General features: G+C 28.8%; 2 protein-coding genes across 2 annotated transcripts in view; one reads left to right on the top strand and one right to left on the bottom strand.

The window, feature by feature from the left end:
• Positions 1–787: 787 nt before the first annotated feature.
• LOC107438562 (uncharacterized) lies at positions 788–19,884 on the bottom strand. Its single transcript, XM_016050877.3, has 4 exons — positions 19,747–19,884; positions 10,011–10,429; positions 5,710–5,861; positions 788–2,363 (listed from the first exon to the last, which is right to left on the bottom strand). Exons 1-4 carry the CDS (start codon positions 19,775–19,777, stop codon positions 830–832), a joined length of 2,136 nt encoding a protein of 711 aa, XP_015906363.2. The 5' UTR covers positions 19,778–19,884; the 3' UTR covers positions 788–829.
• LOC107456800 (trafficking kinesin-binding protein milt) overlaps positions 17,892–20,320 on the top strand; it is a 39,252-nt gene continuing 36,823 nt past the window's right edge. The window contains exon 1 of the mRNA XM_071178366.1: positions 17,892–17,948. The gene's annotated coding sequence lies outside the window, so the exon portion shown is untranslated. The remainder of the gene's footprint in view (positions 17,949–20,320) is intronic.

The raw sequence follows: 20,320 nt of genomic DNA, 5'->3' as shown, positions 1-20,320 counted from the left end.
GTAAACACATTTTATAATTAGACATGATAAACCCCTACATTTCTTAGCTGTGGTTGTTTCTATTTCTTGCGGAATGACAGCTGTTATACGGTGTTTTAGCTGCTTATGTTTTCATTTTTCCATTTTGTTTTTTAAAAAATGAAAATGAAAGGGTCTTTGTAAAAACGTAAAGACTGCAATATTTTTTTTCCTTCAAAATAATCGCACCTATTTTACAATCAGTATTTATCTTATTTACTCAACATATATCAAAGTTCTTATTATCTTATTTTAAAATGAAAAAGTCTGTAATACACGTAAAAACAAATCCGTATCTTTTTTCAATGATATTTAGCGCTCAATTTCAAACTCAATTATTTTCAAACCACAAGGAAGGTTTAAAACGATCTAATGATGTTTATTCAACTATTTCATTTCAATTACTTTCAAACCACTTAAGCTTTTTTTATCTATAAAAACGTTAGCGCGGAAGAAATTCAAAGAAAATAATTTAAATTAGTTGCAAAAAAAATTAGTTCACAAAAGGTGTTGAAGGTGTTTATCAGAGATTGCCTTTAAAATAATTTTTTGTAACTTAGTTCTTATTGTTCTTTTTTTCTTTTTCTTTTTGAAAGGAAATTTCTCACGCGATTCTTAGAATTTACTTACTGGTCACATACATAACTCGTGTATTTCAAAATACGGGAAATATTTTTTCAATCATCTACTTAACTCCATTTTTAATTCAAATATTTTTAAAAATCTTCAGCTACCACAATATTGTTATGAATAAAAATAGCAGAAGCTGTTAATTTAAATATATTTATTAATTTAGAACTAATCTTAACTCTCATAAAGAGCAGAAACAGTATTTTTTTAAGATGGCATCATTTACACACGCTGATTGATTTCCATATAAATTCAATCTCGATATGGTTCCTAATACTTCAAATATATAATCTGGCTGAGCGGTACGTACTGTACCTTCAAAAATCGCCCCACCAGGTAAGGTGGAGACTGTTACTGTATAAATATCTCCATCCTCTTTAAGGTCAGTACGTTCGATGCTAGGCGATTGCATTATGGCATTATTAATTGACTTTAACTTTAATTTAGCACATACATTGGACACTCGCAAAAGTAATTCATTTATGTATTTCACGAGATACTCGGCAAGATGCGCAATAAGATTATCACTAACTTCGACATCTATCGATATATAAGGTTTACAAGTGCACCAGTGTTCGTCAATGAAAGCATCTGCACAAGATCTGTCTTCCGATATAGTTCCGAACAAAGAATTCGCTCTGGTAGTAAAATTTTGAGCAAGTTCTTTGCTAACGTCGTCCATGTTAGTGAGCGACCAATCTTCCTGGATATAGAGGATATTTTGGAAAGTCGCATATAAATCAAATGGCGTGACTAAACGATGGGTGTTAATTCTTAAGTTTGCTGATTCCTTGGGATACTGTTTTCGGAAGTTTGGTGGTAAAGCTATAAATAGCATAGGTAATCTTTCTTCTAGCATGCCAACAGATGTAGCTCGCAAGCGGCCAAAACGCATACCATGATCTCCCATGACAACCACAATGGTTCTATTTAACGCTCCAGACTGATGCAAATCTCTAAAGAATTTCTCATACCTATCATCAACTTTAGAAGCAGCATTGCCATCATCATGAGTAACACTATTGATCCAAATGAACGAAAAATAGGCCTTATTTTTAAAATGGCTCGCGAATTTTCCTGTCCAATGAAGTACTGCATCAGTTTCGGATACAGAACCAACACATAAACGACAATTACCCGTCTTTTTCCAGCCGAGTTTATCCTCATATGGTAATATGAAAGGGCGGAAGTAATAGTCTGTAGGCTGATCATAAAATCCTTCTTTTACGTAATTGAAAGTAGATATGTGGGGGACATCTTCTGCATAGAGTGTTCTGTAGCCCCTTTCAGCGAAACTGGTCCACAGAAAATTGCAGTTGTCGAATGTCTCTGAGGCAGAAGAATTCCAACAAACTCTTGATAGCTCCCTTTCGTCGTAGCCTAGAAGCATAGCTGCTAGATTCGGAAAGGTATTGTCGCCGATTTTATTGAACCCGAACATTTCTTCAGCCTTCATGTTGTTCAATAAATAGCTTGCAGTCTTGTTCAGTTGTCTATGCGCGTTCAATCTTGAAACAGAATCTATTCCCAGTATCATGACGCTGTATGGTGGCGTTTTCTGAGCTTTGCATCGTTTTTCTACTTCGAATTTATCGTGAATGAAACTGTGGAATTCTTGATAAATTTTTTTATTGCTGATAGTACCTCTACAGATAACTGTTACAAACTCGTCGTGTATTCTAACTTTGTCTGTCAAGCTCAGACAGTCCCCATATCTGAAAATAAGATAAGTATATATAGAATTACTTTGATGATCATCGTAAGCAAAATTAGAGTAAAAAATGATTTCATTGATGATAAAACAATCTATATTTTTTACGGAATTAAATATATTTGAACTCAGTAACTGACCATTTTGTAATATTTTGTCTACGGGTGATTATTATATTCATTTGCAGAACCGAGTTACCTCGCCTATTAACTTGTGCTGCTGGTATATCTTGTTCCATAATGCTACTTGCTCCAAACACAAAGAAGCTACAGTTAACTTTTCATAGAATAGAGCAGTTAAATTGATTTCGAAACTAACAGTTAGAACACTTAGAACACAGTAAAATGTATGAAAAAAAGTACAACATGTCTCAATGAAAAGTTGTTAACTTCAACTGTTGGTTAGAGATTATCAAAAACTAACCGAGATCGCACTGTTTTAGAAAATATAGGTGAGGTGTTCGATGGAAAACAATTAAGCAAGTTTCATAGTACGATCTGTTTATGTATACTATACAGCTTAGAACATAAATAACCAGGCAAAAATAAATAATATCTTTTTTTTCTTACACCCGGAAGCCAATCATATTTTCTTACTAGCAGCCGAGTACAAAATAACCTACATTTGTGAAAGTTGTTAATGATCAAATAACTACAGGAATGGGCAAACTGTTAAGTGATTAAAATTCATATCATTTCCTGTGGAACATAGAGAGCAGTCAGGGGAGTCAGAAATGGCTGTTCGGCGATAATGGTTTTAAAGATTGTCATGTGCAATTTTGAAACTTGCAGAGAAAATCTATCGGGGGAGGTCCATGGGAATGGAATCGAGAATAAGGCTAGACCATATTTTTCCTGAAGCACCAGCAGTTAGGTTGTTTTTTAAAAAATTGTTTGTCGCCCTGACAATGGTGACAGAAATTTGATTATAAGGAGAGGTGAAAAAAGGCTTTCAAAGCAAACAATCTTTTTTTTTTTTTTTTTTTTTTTTTGGTCCTTCTCTTTTCCGGATATATTGCAATGAATGGGAATTCACTGGAAGAAAATTAAATAATATCTATGCGGCATCAATAAATTTTAGTAACACATTTAATAATTTAAATAACCTTTTCCTGCTCTATAGATAATAAATGGCCCACAACGACGCAAGTGGCAAAGCAAGTGTTTAAGGGGCTCGGTACCTCCTATGTTGACAATGTTAAAATGGCATATTTCGATGTACCTTTTTAAAAAAAAAGTATCGTAGTTAGAGCTTTGAAATTTTTTTTGTGTATGTAATAGATATTCTAGATTATACTGAAGGGAACTTTTTTAAATTTAGTAAATTAAAAGAAATTTTAAAAAAATAAATCACACAGCATGTCAGAAAATTTTGAAAGCTTCACATTTCCAAAAATTTTGAATTAAAAAAAAATATTAAGTTTCTCTAAAAAAAACTGCTCACTTCAGCACAAACTACAGTACTAAAGGAACTTTTTAAATCAAATATCAAAGTGTTGTGATCAATAGTTTTCAAGAAAAGGTACATCGAAGCAAAAAAAACATAGTTTTGAGTTATTTGCATTTAAAGCGTAAATATTAGNTTACTGTAAAAAGCACTTATACTTGTATTTTTTTTATCGTAAAATCAGTACTTCTTATCATAAAATCTAATTTTACCATAAAATTTTAAGTAGCAAGAAATTTGAATAACCTAATTTTTACAGTAATAGTTACTGTAAAATGACTGAATCACTGTAAAAATTTGCTATAAAAATTTTATTGTAATAATGAATTTTATGCTAACATGTACTTCACAAATGCTACACTTGGAATTCCAGTGCTTTTTACCGTGATTTGATCCAGAATTTTTTACAGTGTAAACTTTACTTTGCATTTAATTTTTTTTCTTTTGTTTATTTTATATTATATTATTTTTTAATATGTTTTTCGATATTTTAAGGGGTTCTATATCTAAAAAAAATTCCTTCGAGAATTCGTACTATTTATTCTATATTTATAGCTAATAGCTATGTACAATTGATTTGAATAAATGTATTGATCAGGTTTTTTAGCGATTGTGCAGCAATTAAGTGGTATCGTTGTCCTCTAGAACTGTTGCTGGCCTTCGTATGAAAGACATGGTTAAACTATTCAGAAAATCTTTCCGATTATTCAAGCATAAATTCATAAATTCTTATCATTTAATACATCATCTATTCATGATTATTCAATACTAATGTATCAAATTGCTTACAAACAACAGCAAAAAAAATGCTGTTTTAAAACGGATATAAATAAATATAATTTATACGAATCGTTTATTAAATCTGGGAAAACTCGCTTTTAAAATTTCACCAGATAAAATCAGACTAGTATAAAATGACGCAAAAAAAATTTGCACAAAGCTACAAAGCGAACTTGTTTTATGCGATATCTGTTCGAGATTTAACACACATGTTGTTCTGTGCATATTATAGTAAATTTTTTCGATAAAGACTTGAAAATACTATTTCTGGAAACATCCGCATTCATAGTATTTAGTTGAATGGATAATAAAAACAATTTCAGGTGTCTCAATGCAGCGAAGCGGATAAAGCTCATTTTTGTTTATCAGATATAGATTTAAAGAAGGTGATAAAAGAGGAAAAGATAATATTCAGTACGTTCTGTGTATTGTTTCAGATGAAGTCAGATCCTTTTCAATTTAAAATAATATTGTAAAGACATAGTATTCCTAAAAGATACAAGATAGCTATTTTTTTTAGCAACATTAATTGTTTTTGTTAAAAAATTTAGCTGCGTTTCAATTCATTCATCAGCAATGTTCATAAAATATTCCTTTTTAATTAAATTATAATGATTGAATACAAAATCGAAAATAAAATTTTACTCTTATATTTTAAAAAAAAAAACTATAGCTTCCACCATTGTTTCAGGAAATTTCCGCTGAGCTTCCCTCTCCCTGCTGTAGCTCGAAAACTATTAAATGAATACGAAATGAAATAATACAAAAGGAGAAACACTTTCATGTTTCATCGGGAATTTAAATTGGTTTTGGATATATTTAATCTGACATTCCTTTAGCGATTTTTCAGAATTTGATATCGTTTTCCCTTTTCCACGTTTAAGTATTAATGTAGAACTCTTAAAGTCTATATTTTTCACTTAATTATTACAAGGATTCTGAAAATTGCGTATAAAAGGAGGTGATTGCGAAAAACCCTGTATAAAATCCGTGTTTGATATGATACAAATTTACTTCGTTACTACAAATTTAGTTGATATGATACACTTCGTTTAAGCAAATTGGGATTTCGTGAACTTAATTTTAATAAAAATGTCATCATGTTATTTCAATTGAATACAAACACATATTTCCAATCCTTATATGATGCGTCTTCGGCTTCATATCTTTCAAGAGACCTATAACAGCAAGTGTAGTTTTTAAAACCTCTTCTCATGACTGCGTTTTTATCTAATATAAGCCAATTTCCATCTGTTTTAGTAATTGGTTCTCGTTTCTGTGAATAAAAAAAGTAGATTCATTTTAATTTGTTTCATACAAAAACCTTACATTTTTAAGCATTAATACTTACCTATAAAATTTCGATTCAACATATCAATATTTTATTATAAATGATTCCTTCATTACATGAGGGTCATCCAAAAAATCTAATTTTCTCATGGCCCATGAGAAGGAAGTAGATGATTTATATATTTGTATTTTTTACCATAAATATTTCCTATATATAGCTGTTCGATTTGAATTCTGCTTCAGGTTCATACCGACCACAGTGCTGACATAAAACATCCTTATTTGGATGCGAATCATGGGTATAATAATCCCCTTGCCATTGTGAAAAGTTTTTCGCGGTTTTCCTTTCTACGTAACTCAAATGTGGGTTAGTTCCAACCCATGAAAGCTAGTTTGTTCCAGTGCTTGATCCTGGAGTTTTCTTACTTTATCTTATAATTTTATAACCAACATTGAACAGCCAACCCAAATATGAATTTACGCCTATCAATATTCAACTTCGTACCATTGTAATTTTGAACACAACGCTGAAAAAAGAATCTGCATCGAGCATTAAAAGAAACTATTCCTCTTGGGAACGTTTTTGATGGAACTATTCACATTTGTGCCACATGTCGAGGAAAATCATCCATGGTTAGCCCGATTTCAAGGAGACTCTAACCCATGATTCGTGTACCTCTGAGGATATTTTTATATCAACACTGTGGTCGGTGTGATCTGGGAGCAGAATTTTACCTTTCACCTCTGGGATTCGAATCTCATTCGCCTTAGTGGGATGCAAACGCTCTATCCCCTGAGCTACCGCAGCCCCCTGGAGTTTTCCCATCTTCTGGGTTGGGTTCAAAATTGCAGGGCTATGAATCTAAAATTCATAGCTGGTGAACCCAAACAAGGATCGACTGTTCAATACCAGTTATAAAATGAGATAAAATATGGTTACAGGGCAATATTTTAATTTATCATTTTGTGAATGATAAATTTGAAAAGCATTATGCCACCAAAACTATTGATTTCTGAATAATTTAGTCGAGTGGTGAACTATTTCAAGATATTCTAATTCTTTCTTTCTTTATTTATTATTTTTTATGTATTTTTTTATGCATGTTGAAAGGGATGATTTGTGAGCAATCTATGAAATATTTATGAGTACGCAGAAATGATAAGTGATTCAACTTTGCTTGACTATTTTAATATGTCGTCATAAATTGTGTTGTTTTCAGAGAAATCGATTTAAATTTTATGACTTAAATTGTTTTTTTTTTTTCTTCAGTTTTGCATTTAGCATTTTGTATCTTTTACAGTTTTACTTTACTATTTATTACAGATCTTAAAACTACAATTTTAAATCTGAAAACATCTAACATGCGGAATAATGATGCTTCGAAATAATAATAATGATTATACTTATTAGAAATAATTATCAGCATCAGTCTAATAAAACTCAATCTCAATTCAACCAGTTCTTAATATTTAAAAATAAGTAAGTAGATTAAAACCTAAATTTACACATTTTTCCGCCATTAGAATAAATAAGGTTATTTTTCTGTGTATTATATTTGCTTAGATTATTTAATTTGAGTTATTTATCTGCGAATCATACAGTTATTCAAATCTTATTTGTCCCACAAAATATATTACAGCTACTTTATTTCCAATCTTCCCACACTTTAAAACTAATTATGTATATTTTTGAAGACGTATAAAATCTCGATAGGAATTGGAACTTATTCGGTAAGACTCAATTATATCTAAAATAATGAATAAAATATAATTTAATTTCGTTGGTTATATAAGCAGTCAGTACTTCTTTTGATGCACAGGCTTTTTTCCAGATGATTTCTTTTTATGAAATCCGCTTATCAGATTCGTAATAATAACCTTGAAATTACATCAAGCACAAATACCAGAGAAAGAAAAAAATGCAAACTACTAGATTGCCTTAAATCTTATTTGTAAGATATATGATGCGGAACGAAAGCTGAGAAATAATTCTATTCAATATTTCTTAATGAAGTCGAAGTGAGCTGTCAGAATAGAAAAAAAGAAGAATAAATTACTATCTAAACACCAACGGTAAAATATCTTCTCACGGTATTCTAACATCTTTCTCAATTTGCAGTTAGGCTTAAAACATATCATTACTTTTCGAAAGCATAATTAGTTTTGATCACTACCCCGTTTTATTATATATTTTATTTTGTATGTCCTATATAAAAATCCAATAACGGAGACGTTTGGTAGACAAGTTTAGTTATTCTAATGATGGAGCCTATCAAATCCATTCAAAAAAGTTTTGGAGGGAAATATTGATACAAATGATAGGCTATTTAAATAAAGTTTCTTTATTTCAAAATATTTTTATATTTAGAAGTATTTTAATGCAAGCAAAAGTAATTACAGTGGTAATAAAGTAAATGACGACAGAACTGAAGGTATTGTGGAGAAAAAAATGGTAGAAAAAATATAGGGTAAGCCTAGGATAGATGTTCTTAGTTTCTTTACAAATCGAAATAAAAATACAAAGAATGGAAGAAACGTTTACGCATATTTTAAATTCTCATGCAAATGTATTCTACATATTTTGAGCAAAAAAGTTATATTGAGGATAAAAGAATATTGAGAACAGAATATGAGAAAAGTTACTTGAAATTAAACTGATAAGTGGCCATCTCTCTTTAATGTCGAGGTGAGATGGCCATCTAAGAAAAAGGGAAGTTAATATATGGAAAATAATGCATTTCTTACTGTTAACTATAAAAAAAATCAGATAATACGCTGTAAAGAATGAATTTTATCCTGGAAAATAAGTAAAAAGAATCGAATGAACAAAATCTATTGTACAGTACACTACACTTTACTACTAAACTTTAATACATTTTTGGTAAAGGTTTTCAAAGTATGTACGTACATGTTTCATGCAGCCATTACACGCACCTTACACATTTCATTCAGTTATCGCTTTAGTTGTAAAATGGTATTCTTTTTTCAACAGCTACCACACTGATACTTATCAAATTTTATGTGCGTAGCACTGGATAATATTTAGGTCTGTCGAATCGAGATGTAAAATATGCAAAATTCGTAAGGTCCTCAAAATTTTTTTTAAAAAAAAAGTAGTTTCAATATTATAATAAAAAAGATAAGTTTTTTTTATTAACTTTCCTCTTAAAATTACGAACCAAACCACAATGTAAAAAATTCTGGATCAAATTACGGAAAAAAGTACTGGAAAAATCTTAGCATTCCTCCAGACCAAATTATACCATACATTAGAAATCAGTTACTTTCAACCGTAAGAAACTGTTTTTACCGGAACATGTTACGGAATATAAAACCTGATATACCGTTATTTTTACAGTAATAATTACCATAAAACATTGAATCACTTTAAATAAATATATATTACGGTAAAAATTGCGGTATAATATTTTACGGTGAAATTGAAGTTAACGGTAAAAATGGATTCGACTGTAAAATGGATTTTACGGAGGATGCACCTAAAGTTTTTTAATATATTTAAAACTTTTGCTGTGAATTTAAACTTGATTGTTCTTAGTGCTTAATATTTTAACCTTGTTGTGCTCCCATCTTTTGAGGAAAAAATAAGATAAGAATTTTAATTCATAATAAAAATAATAGTAATTGCTTAAGTTTTAATGTCTTTAGTCGCCATTTAGGTATTTACTTGGGACTGTTTCTCTGATTGGGTCAGGCCAGTGTTTCCCAAACTCATTACTTTTGTGTACCCTTTCTAAATTTTTCGTAACGTTGTGTACCATTAATAAAAAAGTAAATGAATTTTTCACTATAAAAAAATTGCACAAAAGTTAAAAATCACAACTGGCTGTTGGCACCACTAATTATTAACTGTTAACTCTGCAAAANAAAAAAAAAAAATAGAAAAATACGTAATCGTAAATTTTTATGGCTAGCTTTGTTTTTAAATAAAATTTTGTGAAATTATCGCTTGTTGCAAGATATTTCGTATAAGAACGCGCACCCCGCTAAACTGTTCCTGTACCCCTGGTGGTACGCGTACCACACTTTGGGAAACACTGGGTTAGGCTATTATTCAAAAGTTACCTTTCTAAAGAAAGTTTCTTTTTATAAAATGAAACACAAAATGCATATTTACCGTACAGTTTAATGGTTTTTTAAAAGTGATCAAATTTTTAATACTTGGGTCCATCGGATCAATGTCAGGAATTTTACAGTTGCTTGAATAGACTAAATAGCCTTTCCGCGGTTGCGTTGAAAGCCTTTCATTTAATAATTCAGCACTTGTGACATTTGACATCGTTGAAGTGTTTGATATGCTTTCCAGGGAATCGGCGATTTTTGACTTGGTAGTAGAATTTTTCAAGTGTGCAGGAGATGTGCTGAAATCTCTCTCCTCAGTTGAAATCGTTGATGGCTCGAACCTAACACCGTACTTGTTCGTAAAGACAAAAATACTGGTGCCCAATTCCCGAGGAGATGAGTATAAATAGATGAGAATGACTGTGAAGATGAACAAAACTGAGTAGATGTAATATTTTGAAGACGGAAATGGGCCTGAAAAAAAAAGAACATAGTTAGATGTAAATCATAAAAACATTGAAGTTGAAAATTAAATATCAATTGTTTTCATGAAACAATTTTTAAATAATCATAAAGTAGCCCAAAATACAGATATAGAACTTCTAACATCTATTCTATTATATATATATATATATAATTCTAATATACACATTTCTATTCTAATTTAGTTTATATACTTACTTCTAATATACTTCTAACATCTATTCTAATATACTTACTTCTAATTTACCTCTAACATCTATTCTATACTTCTATTCTAATATACTTCTGACATCTATTCTAATATATTTACTTCTAATAAACTTAACATTTATTCTAATATACATACTTCTATTTTAATATAATTAGTTCTAATATGCTACTAACATCTATTCTAAATTACATACTTCTAATATACTTCTATCATCTATTCTAATGTACATACTTATAATATATTTCCGACATCTATTCTAACCTCTGTTCTAATATACATACTTCTATTATACTTCTAACATATATTCTAACATCTATCATAATATACTTCTTACATCTATTCTAATATGCTTCTTACATCTATTCTAATATACTTTTAACATCTATTCTAATCTACTTACTTTTAATATACTTTTAACATATATTCTAATAATCAAAAACATTAAAAGACATAACTTTCATTTAGTTCTATTTTTATGCACAAAAAAAAGCTTGAAACAAAAATTGGAATATAATAAATGGAAATCAATGTTCATTATTAACACCTTTAATAATAATAACTTTAATTTATTTCTCTGGGATAATGTTTCTTTTCACCCCGACGTTAAAAAAATAATTTAATCTGATTAAGTTAAACCTAATTCATCTTAAATTTGATCTTATCTGTATCATTTCAAATCTGATTGAGTTAAAAACAGTAATTAAAATTTTTTATTACTTATATTGAATGCGACAGCAGGTAAACGCAAAATTATAAATAGATGTTAGTACTCTGCAAAAGATAATAAGATATTCTTTTTTACATTAAATAATTTTCTTAAATTATCTCATTGCATTTATAGATATACAATCTAATCCCAATTTCACGAATTTTTATTTATCTTTTTAACGCATTTTCCTTTATCCCTAATTAAAGGGAATGCAAAATACTTTATTTAATGAATAATGAATCATTTGATGAATAATGAACTCCAAATTAATGAATTATTTATGAATTATTACAGAAAAATACCTTTTTTGGGTGTCATTAAATGAAATTAATTTTTTTAACAAAACTTTTTCCAGACTTTTTGACCTCTTTAGATCAGTTTATAAATTACAAAAGAAAAAAATAGCTTATTTATCAATCCCACTCATTCTTCGCTTTTTTATTAATCCCGCTCATTCGCCTAGTTCTTATTTTCCCCTGCAAATTGCACTAGCACGCTAGTTAGCAGAAATTTGCTACCGAGAAAAATTATCGCATCATTAGACGAAAGAAATACGGTGAAAATATACAAAGCCAGCATTTTTGATACTCTATATTTTAGTCGAAACAAAGAGTATAATTAATCATTTGTGTGTGTATTAGATTTGAGCATCATAAAGAGTATCAAGTACAGTTTCTAATTATCAAGTAGTATGACAGTAAATGAAGATCAGGGGGAAGAAAGAGGTTAATGTTCATGAAAGTTGATTCGAAGAAAAAATTAATGTCAAAGGTCCGAAATTTACCAGAAGCAAGCATACGATTGAAATCGTAAGAAAAAAGTATGCACGATTATAATAAGCATTGATTTACATTCTCCAAAAGAAGTAAAATTTGTCATTTTTGATACTGAAAAAAATTGAAAATCGGATTGAACAAGAAACGTTTTCTCCTCAATATTCCTCTACATCAGTGTTTACCAAAATGTGGTACGCTTACCCCCCAGGGGTACGGGAACAGTTTAGCGGGGATACGCGCTCTTATGCGAAATATCTTGCAACAAACGAAAATTTCAAAAAATTTTATTTAAAAGCAAAGCTAACCATGAAAATTTACGATTGCGTATTTTTCAATTGGCTATTTTTTGCAGAGTTAACAGTTAATAACTAAAATATGTTAATAAATATTTTTAAAAATTGCATTCATTTTTTTATAAGTGGTACCCCGCTTTACGAAAAATTTAGAAAAGGTACACGAAAGTGGTAACTTTGGGAAACACTGCTCTACATTCATACCTTCTTAATAGTATTCCCGTCGTCTTCCTCATTATATTTTTCTTGTCAACACTGCACAGGAATCTTTTATCCTCAGCACAGCCCATCTTTACTGTGTATTAACTCTCGGATTTTTCATGATATTGATTTGTCAAAAATGAGTAATACTACAAACTGCTACAACGGTCCAATCGTCAATTTCATGAAAAATAGACGAAAACCGTTCTACCCCTACACAACATTAAATAATAACAATTTGTGTAAATATATAGGAATTCATTTAATTTCTTTACAAACATAGAAGTCAACTTCTTTAATAACCACGACGATGCTTGTACTATCAATGATATGGATAAAATTCATAAAACATTAATATTCATCATTATAATTAATTATTAATCTATCGTAAAATGTATCAGGTAAAATTAATGTCTATCTGTAAAATAAACACATTTCTAAATTAGTAATATTCTCTTGGGTAATTAGTGGTTCATGCATATCATTAGAGGTATCAGTTAGGGTTTTTGCATCATAAATAATCTTAGTTTTTGTCAGTATCTCATGAACGTCGATATTTTTTAATAATATCATGGCGATGTTTATTCCATCAATGTTATAAATAAAATTTATAAGATATTAATATTCATGATCATGATTAGTGATTTATGTATCATAAAAAATTTAAGGAAGGGATTATGAATCATAAATATAATACTAGTCTGAGTAATTCATGAACGCAGACTTATTTAATAATCATGGCAATGTTTGTTCTATCAATGAGATACTTGAAATTCATAAAATATTAATATTCACCATGATAATTAAGGATTTATGTATCATAAAAAAATATCAAGTCGGGTTTTCGCAATATAATTATAGTTTGTGTATATTAAGAAAGTCGACGTTTTCTTTGTACTTGTTTCATTGGAATTATTCATTAGGGCAAATTTATGGTTTATGTTTCATAAAAGGTATAAGGTAGGGTTTTTGTATCATAAATAATTTTAGTTTGTGTAAATATCTCCTTAACGTTGATTTTTTTGTAATAGTCATGTCGATGTTTATTCTATCAATCAGGTGAATAAAATTTATAAGATAGTAATATTCATTATAATGATTTATGTATCTTAAAAAGTATCAGGCAATATTTTAAGTAACCTAAATAATCATGGTTATATCTCATGAACGTCGATGATTTTTTCAATGACCTTGAAATTTAAAATTCCAAAAACAGTAATATTCATTGTGATGATTAGTAGTTTATGTAACATAAAACGCATCCGCTAAGGCCTTCGTTAATAATAATAGTCTGAGTAAATATATCATTATTCCATCAAAAACGCCACCGTTTTTCAGACATTCCGTGTTCTGTCAATCAAAAATATGAATTTCATAAAATTATAATATTAATTAAGATGGTTAAGGTTTATGCATCATAAACAGTTTATACGTCCATAAAGAAAAGAAGATGGCTCCCTTTTGTGTCACGTATAGAAGTTTTATTTTATATGGCATCTTTATTTGTTCATTGAAATTTCTTTAACTTAAAAAATTTCTCGCTTTTATGATACAGCGCTATCACGGTAATACTACGCGTAAATATCTTTCCGTTTGTTCTTTTTAAAGTATATGTATTTTACAATCCCACGAGATGCGTAGAACTGAATTATGAATACATGAGAAGTCGATTTTATTACAAATCATCCCTATTGTCTAACTTTCTGGCGATCCGAAACAAACCCTAAATTCATATTCACAGTTTCCTCTCATTATGTTCGATATAGCGCGTTAGTGAGGGAGTTTTTATTGACAGCGCAGAAAAGGTTGAGAAAAGTTAATGTCAAGGAGATGTTATAGATGTAAGTACAATGACTCATCTTCATTTCCTCCCTCTAATTGTGTGTTCTCTGTGAGATGATTGCGTAATAAAATGTCTCGTCTAATTTTTAATACACTACAAAATTCACTATATTATACTCTTAACGAAATTCGTTTTGATTCAAAAGTTTAAAAAAATGGAAAGCAAAAGGACAAAAAAGCGTGACCGCACATAACTTATAAATTTATAAACTTTATGAATTTATGAATTATAGTTTAATTAAATTTAATATAAATATATGAATATAATAATATAAATATATAAATAGAATAATATACATATGTAAATATAATAATATAATAAATATATACCTAAATATAAATACATAAATATAAATACACAAATATAAATATATAAATATTTAACATAATTATAAATATATTTAATTTATATTAAATTACTTTATAAATTTAAAATAATTATTTAATATAAATAAATTTTTTTTAAATTTATAAATTTTAGATCACACTGCTAAGATTTATAAATTTTAGATCACACTACTAAAGTTTATAAATTTTAGTAGTGTGATCTTAATTTTGTATTCTAGTAAAAAGAATATGCATTAAAAATCTGAAAAGAGGTCACTTTTTTGCTAGTTTTTTTTTTCCAATAAGAAATACTTTTTTTTGTGTAAATATGATAAACAAAAAATCTTTTGAAAAATTTGCACCGTTCTTTGAAGCAAATGTACTTGTTAAATATTTAATAAAATCAAAGGCAATATTTTATTTAAATTAAGTTATTTTTATTTAAGTAGGGTCAGGTGGGGTAAAGTGGGTAAATGGGGGAGAGTAGAACATCTATTTTCTAAAAAACATCTAAAAAAACATCTATTTTCTCCTCTTAAATTGAGATTGTTTCTTTCATATTTTTAGAGACATTTATTGGGAGTGTGGCAAGCATTTTTATTTCAATTTTAGAAACAGATGAAAATTTAATTTTTTGCAAATTATCTGTTTATAATCATCATTTACAGTAAGCTGCAGGCGAACTTTCTTCCAATATAATTTAAACCTGGCAAAAACTATTAAATTTAGTTCACACTGGTAGAGGGACAACTAGAGAACAGATATACCTGGAAATTTAAGAATAAATTTCAAAACTCTTTTTATTATGAATTGTTTTCTGAGGTGGGGTAAAGTGGATATATGGTTAAACTTAGATTTATCTTAGCTAAGTGTTGTATGATATGGATATTTTTTCATTTATTCTGTGTTAGCTTTAGTAAGTATCTAATGCTCTATATATTTTAACGAAATAGCTAAAAAATAATTTACCTGTTTGATTATTGTTCTACATAGTAATTTTAACACTAAAAAATAAAATTTCAATCAAGTTCTGTTTTTTAAAGAGAAGGAAGATAGGGAGGAAATAACACTATATCAGGCATATTATACAGTTTAAAAATTTCCAAAATAGCATAATGGTACAACTTAGTAAGCATATTTGAAGATATAGGTGAGTTTTCATGTTTCTGCCTTCATATGGCAGTTTTTTCACGGAAAACAATTTAATTTTCTTAAAGTAAGTAAATTGAATAAAAATACTTGTTTGCTATATATATAGTAAAAACACTTCAAATTACCATTATAGATATGTTTTTGCATTTCAGTTTTTACTCTCTCATTTATACTTGAAATAAACCAAAAACTATTACACTTTTCTTACTTTTTGATGAAATTGTGTAGAGTGCAGCAAAATGTGCTGCATCAGAAGTGAAACCTAATTTTAATAGCCAAGAACATTAACTCTTTAATTTAATAATACGAAAAAAAATATTTTTAACTCTTATTCGTTTAACATAATCAAAATACGTGCTCTTAAATAATTAAAAGCTTATTTCTAAAATAATATTTGCATGGGATTTATAAGGAAATATATACAAATTTTAGAACTATGCCCACTTTACCCAACTTTGGAGTAAAGGGGGGGATCAAAACATGTTCTTTTGAATACATTACTGTAAAAAAAAATAATAAATAAATAAAAAAATTTAAAAAAAAACAATTAAACAAAATTGATAAGTTATGCTTCATATTTAATCTATATGAACGCAATATATATAAAATGCATAGAAAATTTCGGTAAAATGAATTTAATAGTTTTATTTTAGCGTCTTCTTTAAAAAAAACTCTTGATTTTATACCTACTTTACCCCACTTGACTCTATAGACTGATAGCTTCGTTTTCAAGAGAACTAAAAAATCTGTTAAATTAATTTTTTTTTGTCAGAAACAAGCTTACTTTATAAAAGCTTAGACTGAAGTTTTTAAAAAAATTATTATGCTTTTTAAAAAAAAATTATATCACATACTAACAACAAATATTAATTGAGGTAAAATATGCTATAAACGTTCAGGTTACGGCAATAAGAACCCATCATTAAAAAATTCCTCATTTTTATTTATCCATTTGTACTCTATTAAAATAATGTTGCAAAATGTAGTAATCTAAGTTTTCCACTTTGCGTTTTTTAAGAAGAGAATAGAAATGTTAATCCAAAGTTATCATTAGTTAATGCTAAAGAGACTAGTTAGAACGCGGAATTACGGGTGTTCCTAAACGTTTCGCATTTTTACTAGCAACTGGACGAGTAAAACAGATTATAGCTGTTCACAATTAAATATTCTTCTTCAAAAAAATTAATTTTCCAATCCTTTTAAGACTATTTATAAATTTCATATAGTTAGGGAAAAAGTAAATTTGCTTTAATAGCATTTATTTATAGATACTATTATTTCATGAAATCTTTCAGCTAAATATCAGAAATTGAATGGACTATTTTAGTGAGGCGACAATCCAAGAAAATAAAGCGTATATTAAATTTTATAAGGATATCTAAGCTCCATGCTCTGTTTTACACATTCAATCTTGACTTGTGACCCAAAATAAGATTTTATTTATTTATTTATATACTATTTATTAATCTTTTATTTATCCGGCCGCAAGTAGCAGAACATTAAAATGGCAAAGTTATTCTTCACTTCACAAAAAAGTTGTCCAAGAATATAATTGAAATTGCAATGCCCCTAACTTTTTGTAAAATTGAAAACACACAAATGGGAATATGAATATCTTGTCCCGATATTTCAAAATATAATTCAAATTTATCTTAACTTAAGGACTTTTGACTTGCTTTGATTTTTATATGTCAAAATATAGTTCAAAACTAATGCGTTTTAAGATAATTATTTACTATAGGTAGCATTTTCACTTTTACAATTTTTATAGTACAATATATTATACTACATAAAATAATGACTAACAAAATAACATTTTAAATACCTCCAAAGATCTAATCAAGTCATTACTCCTGATAAATATGTTATCATTTATGTATCATATATGTTATCATTTTTATGGAGTTCTGATGATAACACTAAAAATCAACAAACGGCAAATGACAAAACGCAAAATAATCTTTTAGCGTGTGACCTGTTTGGGATTACCTTAATAATGGTATGTACTCTAGTTATTTTACCAAAGCAATGTGACATAGAGTGTCTTACAAATGAAAACTACTGAATTGTTTCAATTGTATGACATTCAAGGAAAATAAGATCCCTACTCATACTTAATATTTTCTTAAATATTAATTTTATATTTTTCAAGTCCAGCAGTGGACTAATCGTGAAGAGATAGTTCCTAGTAGAACACCGAAGTCAAGCATCACTGGCTGCGGTCAGTAAGCGAGTGGATGACCACTTTGATCAGCGTGCGTATGAACCGAGGGTGCGCGGTTTCGGTCCTCGTTAAACTGTTCTACCGTAAAGTGCTCGACTTCGTGCGCGGGTTATCGGTCTATCAAAGCAGGAGAGCCATCCCCTGTGCAGAGTATCAAAATTGCGATGGCATGTCTTCGAATCATCCTCAGGGATGTTTCTCAGACCGTCGCCAATAGCCCATTGGGAAGCTCTAGTGCGACATTAATAAAGTACCTACCTAGCTACATATTTTTCGTAATTACCGTTTATCAAAATCTAAAATTACGATAATAAAATTAATGAGCTTGTATATTTTACAACATTAAACAAGATTAAGGGGAAAAAAGCATTGGCACAGTTAGTTTGCGTATAGTATTCTACTATTTCGATTGTCGATCATCCTGCTAAAGGCTTCATCCTGTATATATGCGCTTTTGATTGTTTTCCTGTAGTCTCTTGAGATGCAATGTATTAGGCAATAAATTTCAAGTTTTTTATATTTTTTTCTGCTTGCGTGCCTTCACGGAGCGATTGTCTACATAAAAATATAATTGAACTTACTTTCTTTGGTCGGAAATTTCAATGAAAATTTAGCATGTTGACCCAAGACCAAAAGTTGTTCGACTATATATGTTCCATGACTGCTATAAAAATATATACCACAATATGCAAAAAAGAGGCCAAAAGATTAAAATGTATAATCTTTTTATAATAATTTACAATATCTAAGAAATTAATTAAATTTAATTAACTGATTTTTTTATTTTATTAAAAAGTGTTTTGTCGCATTTATGAGTCTTTTACTTTCTTCCAAATTACACATTTCGAACTGAAAATTTTATTTTCTACTGCGATTATTTAAAGCTCTGGTATTGCTAGAATATTATTCTAAAAACTGAAAATTTAAAAAGAAATAAGAAATAAAATTTTAAAGAAAGGATGATTCGAAATTATTTTAATAAATGTATTCTCAAGATTCTCTCAAAAATGAAAAAGGGAAAAAAAACACATTTAGGAGTCTTAAACTAATATTTAAGCGGGGTAGAAAAAAAGTACCTTATCAATCAATAACAAATCACTAATGGGGAAGGTGGGACAAAAGATATTGGGAAGCAGAAGAGAATGGAAAGGGTTTTTTAGATAATCCTAAAAGTTTCATCGGACAATCAAACTGATTTTGATATTTTTTCCTTCCGACTTTCTCCGGCTGAAAAATGAACGGGAGAAGTGATTCAACAAAATTTGTCTAATCACTAGTGATCTTCGACAAAATTCGGTATCATTTATGTTTAACATTAATTTGCAAAAGCTAAAGTTTGACTTCAGTATTTGTAACGATTCTAAATATATACATTAAGGGTGGTCATTACGAACATCATGAGTAACATATATTTTAGTAAAGTATAACGGTGGCAGTGTTTTTTAATTTGCATCTCTGTTCGAAATATCTATTTAATTAACCATATTCGCAGAGCAAAATGGCGCATGTCTTCATAAAAATTTTAAAATATATTTTAAATACATTTTTTCAAAAACATTTAGTAAATGCTTACGAAATCCTGGTAGATGTCTGACCAATTTCATCCTTATATTTACGTAGTTTCGAACCACTGAGTTTCTGTGTCACATTGATAGCACAGTGAATTTTACGCGTCTTCAATCTAATATTAGATTTGTACTGAAGTATTTAATACTATTTCAGGCTAAAGAGATTTCATATTGAGATAACAAGCACTTTTATAGCAGGTGTTTAATGTAATTGTTTCTATCTTTGTGTGCATCTTAAGTAGTTATTTATGATTAGAAGAGTTCGTAAAAAATGCTTTTAAAAGATGAGAAAATCAGGTTTGTCATATTCGGAAAAAGAAAATTTTTTTTTCCTGAAAATTAGTTACTGTGTTATACCATTGGTCTAGCAATTAATCTAATAATGCGTAAAATGCTACATTTATAAACAGTAGCATTTAGAAACCGATTAAAAAAAAATTGTTGTTGTTGTAATTTCCTTTTATTTTGAAATATATTTGTGTTCCGTATCGATAATCGTTGCACACACTTTCAGAACCCTCATCAAAAATTAAATTTAAAAAAAATGCAATTTCGAAGTCGTAAATCAATAATTAAGCG

The sequence above is a fragment of the Parasteatoda tepidariorum genome, chromosome 3 (assembly GCF_043381705.1).
Source record: "Parasteatoda tepidariorum isolate YZ-2023 chromosome 3, CAS_Ptep_4.0, whole genome shotgun sequence".
Taxonomy (NCBI): Eukaryota; Metazoa; Arthropoda; class Arachnida; order Araneae; family Theridiidae; genus Parasteatoda; species Parasteatoda tepidariorum.
Note: the sequence above shows the minus strand (reverse complement) of the source record. Positions and strands in the feature narration are given on the sequence as shown.

Excerpts from the sequence above, each read along its gene's own strand:
- LOC107438562 (XM_016050877.3), bottom strand. The coding sequence starts at position 19,777 with ATGAAATTGGTCAGACATCTACCAGGATTTC. Across the intron at positions 10,430-19,746 it reads CAGACATCTACCAGGATTTC|GCCCATTTCCGTCTTCAAAA; the intron begins GTAAGCATTTAC and ends TTTTTTTTTCAG. Across the intron at positions 2,364-5,709 it reads TATAAGGATTGGAAATATGT|ATATGGGGACTGTCTGAGCT; the intron begins GTTTGTATTCAA and ends TCTTATTTTCAG.